General features: G+C 46.2%; 1 protein-coding gene across 1 annotated transcript in view; it reads left to right on the top strand.

Annotated features, from left to right (window-relative positions):
* The first annotated feature begins 4,812 nt into the window (after positions 1–4,812).
* LOC142803437 (serine/threonine-protein phosphatase PP1-gamma catalytic subunit B-like) overlaps positions 4,813–6,000 on the top strand; it is a 54,035-nt gene continuing 52,847 nt past the window's right edge. Inside the window, exon 1 of the mRNA XM_075888560.1 lies at positions 4,813–4,974. Within this exon, the coding sequence (XP_075744675.1) occupies positions 4,926–4,974 (49 nt within the window). The 5' untranslated portion in view covers positions 4,813–4,925. The remainder of the gene's footprint in view (positions 4,975–6,000) is intronic.

The following is a 6,000-nucleotide window of genomic DNA, read 5'->3' as shown; positions in this document are numbered from 1 at the left end:
ATGAGCCTTTAAAAGCTTGCAAATTTCTCGGCTATCAGGCTGTACATTCGCATCCTAGCTCCCCATGGGCTACCACATATATACAGAGGAATATCTCGTTTATAGTGCATGATCTTTCCGATCTTTACAGTGACTGCCTTCTCCTTGAACTTCTCCCACGTCGTACAGGACCAGGCACATATTTTATTTTGAATATTCATTCTCATCCTAGAGATGGGCTCACTGCTGTTTTTGAAGCAATCGATAGGGCCATCCAAATAGCACACTGCTCCCGCAGTTGTAACGGGTGACTTTAATGCGCCGCACGTAGATTGGGGTTACAGGAGAAACACTCGGAAGGGCACCAGCCTTTTTCAATACATTCAGCGAAACAGGTGCACTCTAGTCACTGACTGCATGCTACCAACACGAATTGGCAACATTGTGAGCAGAGATACCACCCATGACCTTACTTTCACTAAAAATGCGCGACAAGCTAACTGGACACACAGTGGGGTCAACTTCGGCAGTGATCATTACATCCTAACTATTACACTGCCCATGCCAATTTTCGTCCACAGTTTCAGTTAAAACCTATTGTTGACGGGGACAAATTTCGCGAAATCCGAGACCGAAACCCGGAAAAAGAAATCCAAGACTACAAAGACTGGGCGTCTCAGCTTAAACAGAATGTAGCTCTTAGTGAAAAAGTAGCCCCAGCAGCACATATCCACGATCCAGTAGGCAGCAGGCTACTCCACTTATGGGAGGCCTATCAGAGCTTGGAGAAACGATGGCTCAAGCAAAAATTTAATCGCAAACTGAAACGCAAAATGTCACAAATACTCCAGCTTGTAACTGAGCACGCGGCCGAACTTTCATCGCAGCAATGGAACCAAATATGTAACCGACTCGACGGTACTCTACATATGAATAACTCTTGGTCCCTGCTTCGCCATATGTTAGACCCATGCTCCTCGCGATGTGGAAGTAATAAGCGAATTACGAAACTCTTGTTTGAAGTAGAAAAACAAGGGCAAGACGTTGAAACTGCTCTCAAAACTACGTATTTCCCTGGCCCAAGGCGAGGATCGTTACCTACCTACAATAGAGCTCCCAATGCACTTGGATGCACCAATTGCAGAGGCGGAAGTTTGGGATGCCCTAAGCAAACTTCGCACCACATCTGCTCCAGGACTAGATGGAATTACTAACAAGACACTCCGAAATTTAGATTCGAAGTCAGTGGCAGCTCTTAACGATTACATGAATCAACAATGGGAGCAGGGCATGCTGCCCCAGGAATGGAACTCAGCCAAAGTGATTTTCATAGCCAAATATAATAAGCCGTTAAACCTTAATAATTTAAGACCGATCTCTCTTACCTCATGTACAGGAAAACTGATGGCGCAAGTAATTCTCAATCGTCTTAATTGCTACATGGAACAAGAAAAACTGTTTCCCTCCACCATGTACGGCTTTCGAGCGGGACTCTCCACTCAGGATGTCATGCTGCAGCTTAAGGAGGACGTGCTAAATCCTACTTTTCCACACATCACCAGAGCCATCCTTGCATAGGACCTGACTAAGGCTTTTGATAATGTTTCTCACTCCTCGATTTTACAATCTCTTAGTGAACTAAACGTAGGCTCTCGCACGCACAGGTATGTATCTGCCTTTCTCAGCAATAGGTCCGTCTGCCTACAGTTGGGCACTTTCAAAACTGATCCCTTCACGCTAGGTAGCAACGCCCCAGGGATCGGTTTTGTCCCCGTTCCTTTTTAATTTTACTCTCATACCACTAGCGCGGGAACTTGCCAAAATTTCTTCCATCAATCACTCCTTAATTGTACGCGGATGACATCATCATCTGGGTCAATGCTGGCAACCATGGCAAAATCGAATCGAAGCTTCAGCTGGCCGCTGACATTGTTGTTAAACACGCCAACAATATTGGGCTCACCTGTTCGGCGGCTAAATCGGAACTCCTAGTAATTGACTTTAAACAGCAAGATACATGTCACATTCAAGTCATGCTGGATGACACCCCTATTCGCAGGGTCAATAAAATGAATATTTTAGGCCTTAATATTTCCGAAAATGGCCCGAACGCTGACACAATAAAGTTAATCCGCTCCTCAGTTCAAAATACAGCTTCCCTCATTAAGCGCATATCCAATCGTCATCGCGGCATGAGGGAAGCAGACACACGCCGCCTCATACAGGCCTTTTGCCTATGCAGAATTACCTATTAAATCCCCTACCTCTATCTCTCACTTTCGGAGATCAAGCAACTTAACAGACTCAATCGTAATGCCTATAAAACTGCGCTCCATCTCCCTAAATCAACAGCCACGGATAAACTACTTCAACTTGGTGTGCACAACACTCTGGGAGAGCTTGTAGAGGCGCATCTTTTCAGCCAATATCAAAGACTATCACTCACAGAAACAGGACAGGTACTCCTGCGCCGACTTGGAATCAACGTTCCTGGTCACACCACGGCCACGCATGCAGTTCTCGTCACTGTTGGCAGCAACCTATTAATCCCGCCACTCCCCAAAATACTCACCCAGAACATAATCCGGTGCGAAGGGTAGCTCGGGCCAAGTCCCTTCAGAAGCGCTTCCCTCCTAATTCTCCCGCAGTCTATGTAGACGCGGCCGAATATGTAGAACATCGAGCTTTCGCGGTAGCCATCGTAGATGGATTTCAAAAACTGGTCACTAGTGCGTCCCTTCCAAATTCGACAGAATACCTGAAAGCAGAGGAGGTGGCAATTGCTTTAGCCATTGTTCACTCCTCCGCTGAGTATATTTTTTTCGATTCAAAAACTTCAATTCGTAATTTCGCCACTTTCCGAATTCATTCTCCGGCTTCTAAAATTCTTGAATCATCTCTTCCGCCTGATCGCCTCATCACCCTCCTCTGGGTCCCTGCGCACTGTGGACACCCAGGCAACACGGCCGCTCACACCCAAGCCCGAGCACTCGCCAACCGGGCTCACAGCAACCTGCCTTCGCTTCGAGGTGCCAGGGATCGACTCCTCAGCTATCACGATATCATGCTATTTTACCGAAATTCCCGCCTAACGTATCCCCAACCCCATAAATCTCTTTCCAGAAGTGACCAGGCTTTGTGGCGCAGACTTCAAACGGCCACAGTGACGAGTCCTTTTCTTCTCTCCCTTTTTACACATGGCAAAACCTCGCCTCATTGCAACTTATGTCCTAGCAGCTGAGCCAACTTCCAGCACATATTTCTCAATTGTCCAAACAAACCCAAGCCCCCGTGGCAAGGGTCAGAACACCAGGAGCGATGGGAGGCTGCTCTGCGCAGCTCGCAACCGGGTTTACAGCTCCGGACAGTGAGCTGGGCCAGAAGGGTCGCCGAAGCACAGCAGTGTCCGGCCACCTAGAGCGGCCCGAGGGCTCGTCGTCATCATGATTCCACTTCCCCTACCACACCCCCCCCCCTCAAATGATTCCTTCGTGAATCTATAAAGTTGATTACCTACCTACCTACCACCACCATTACTGCGTGCTTTGCACCTCGCGCGTTTCTCTTCTGCGCAACGGCGCGTTGAGCGCTAGCGTCAACGTCGCTGCCAGTGTAAGCGTTAGGGCCCGCTGCTTTGCCTCTACACATGTTTTCTTTTAATGGGAGGTGGTGTAATTTTCATACACAGTTGTTCCCTTTGTTGATGGCTATGCTGCCATTTATGAATAAATATGCCAATCATTAGAAATGTTATTAAACCTTATGCAAAATACTTTAGGCACAATTTCAAGAAAATTCTATCATTGGTGTTCTCGTACAACAATTCGAAACATTTTTCTAAGTGTTGTTTCTCGAAAACTAAGAAAAAAAGCCAATAATTCAATTGGTAAGTTGAACACTGAGCTTATGATGATGATGATGATGATGATGATGATGATGATGATCCTTCAGCTTTGCTGGCACTGGCCCACAAAGGGGGATCGGCCAAGAACCGGGCGGCAGGATCATCAAGTGTCCTAAGTCAGTCATTCAGGTAGTCTCGTAGCCGTAAATATTAACAATAGACTAACAAGGTAACCTTTTTGTTGCCATTATGTACTCGCACACAGCAGAGAAAGCCTCCCTGTGGCTATAACCTAATGTAATCCTTCCGAAGGATAAAATTAGTTCTACGTTTATTTTTAAACCTAGCTTCTCAATTTGTTCGACCAGGTATCTTTTCCTTTTATAAGCATATCGTTGACAGGATAAAAAAAATGATCTATTGATTCCTATTCCTTGCAAAAGAGACACAACGGAGATGCTGTTAGTCCAGCTTTATGTAGGTAGTGATTCAGATGCGGAATTCTGTATCGTAATCTGGTGATTGTAATTTCTAACTGCCGAGATACACACCACTGTTTGTTCCAGCAAAATCTTAGATGTGCGAAGTCTCTGACTTTATTTAATGATAATTTTTCTATTTCTTTGTGCAAACAAGCATTTCTATATCTGAGTGCTGTTACGTAGGCGAAATCAGGTAAAATAGGTAAGAGCTTATGATTTTGTGCCCTCATTTTTCTTCTTCACATTCAAGGTAGACGGTGAAAAAAGAAAGAACAATATTCTTCATGGTGTTAACAAAATTGTGGCAATACAGGTATATTTTCTGGTTAGTTTCTTTTTATACAAAACGATTGACTTAGCTAGGCTTGGTTTTGATTAAATGATATCATTGGTGTCATAGATTCATGGTATCATGGATTTGATCGAGTGGTGCCAGGGGACCTGCCAGGAGATTGACAGCCGCGTGCACCAAGGGCCCGCGCTTGTGACGTCATCAGTGCACGTTCGTGGTGGTAGAGTTCGGTTGCTACAGTACACAGTCGCGTCAGTGCAGCTGCGAGTGTCGTCAACGGCAAGGAGAGCGGCGACTGCGGGACTCCCGACTGCTTGTTATCGGAAGGATGGGAGACCGATTGAACGTAGACGACGTCATAGACAGGCTGCTATCGGGTGAGTTCGGCGGCGGCAAAACCAAACGTCACGCTGCGGTAGTCCTAGCGAAAAGTGGCGGGTATTTTGGATAGACGTCAGTGGCCGATAAATGTGTTGACAGCTGGCCATGCGTCAGCTACCAGTGCTTCGGCGGCGTCTTTTTGCGAGAAACTCCGCCGACTCTTATAGTCGGCGCCTTCTCTCTTTTTTATCCTTAATAGCGACTTAAACAGGATCGCCGACAATAAAGAAAAAGAATATATCTTCTTCGGCTGGTGAGAACCAAGGTGAATATTTTAAAAATTGATGGAGTGGAAATCATTGCCTAGCAGTGCAGTGATGCCTCTGGCAAGAGGCTGCTGCGGCGGCCATCTTACTAGGGGCATAATAAAGTGTCACCGTTCAGCGATGAAGAAAGGAGCGTTTCCCTCGCACTCGAACGACCAACGAGTGTAACGCGGAAACGTTTTCGGGTCACATAGTGCTCCAAGTTTATCTTATTGTTACCAGTTTTCCTTAGTGAGCCTCTAATTGAAGGCAATGTTCTTGAAAAATTCAGTCACCCATACTAATTTCTGTGTGTTATTTCGTCGGTGACAACTATCTTTCATTATTTAACTCGAGTAAAATTTACACTAACATCAAAGCTACTTGATCTCTAAGTGGGCACTGTCAGAAAAGAGCATGTTTCCGCCATCTTGGCAGTGGCAAAAGCTGGCTTCACTTCGGCTGGCAAGGCATTGCGGGAGCTTCCACTTCAGCAATTTTTTTTTTTAAATCCTCGTTGGTGTAAGTCCCGTCACGTGAGCTCATATTTAGTTGGTGCTCTAGTTTCCCGTCCGTTCTTTTTCCACCTGCAAGCTTTTCGTGCTCTCCGCTGATGCGACGAGCGTGCGCCGTATGCTGTCTCGACCACCTCCGCCGATCGAGGCGACGAAGAAACGTGCTTAGAAACAACACTCGGCCGTCGCTTTCCTCTGCCACGGATAAATGCAGTAGCGCAACGGATGCATGCATGTCCGACATGCAAATGCATCAAGAGGG

This window comes from Rhipicephalus microplus, chromosome 3 (assembly GCF_043290135.1).
Source record: "Rhipicephalus microplus isolate Deutch F79 chromosome 3, USDA_Rmic, whole genome shotgun sequence".
NCBI classification, from domain to species: Eukaryota; Metazoa; Arthropoda; class Arachnida; order Ixodida; family Ixodidae; genus Rhipicephalus; species Rhipicephalus microplus.
This window is presented reverse-complemented; position numbering and strand designations above follow the sequence as displayed.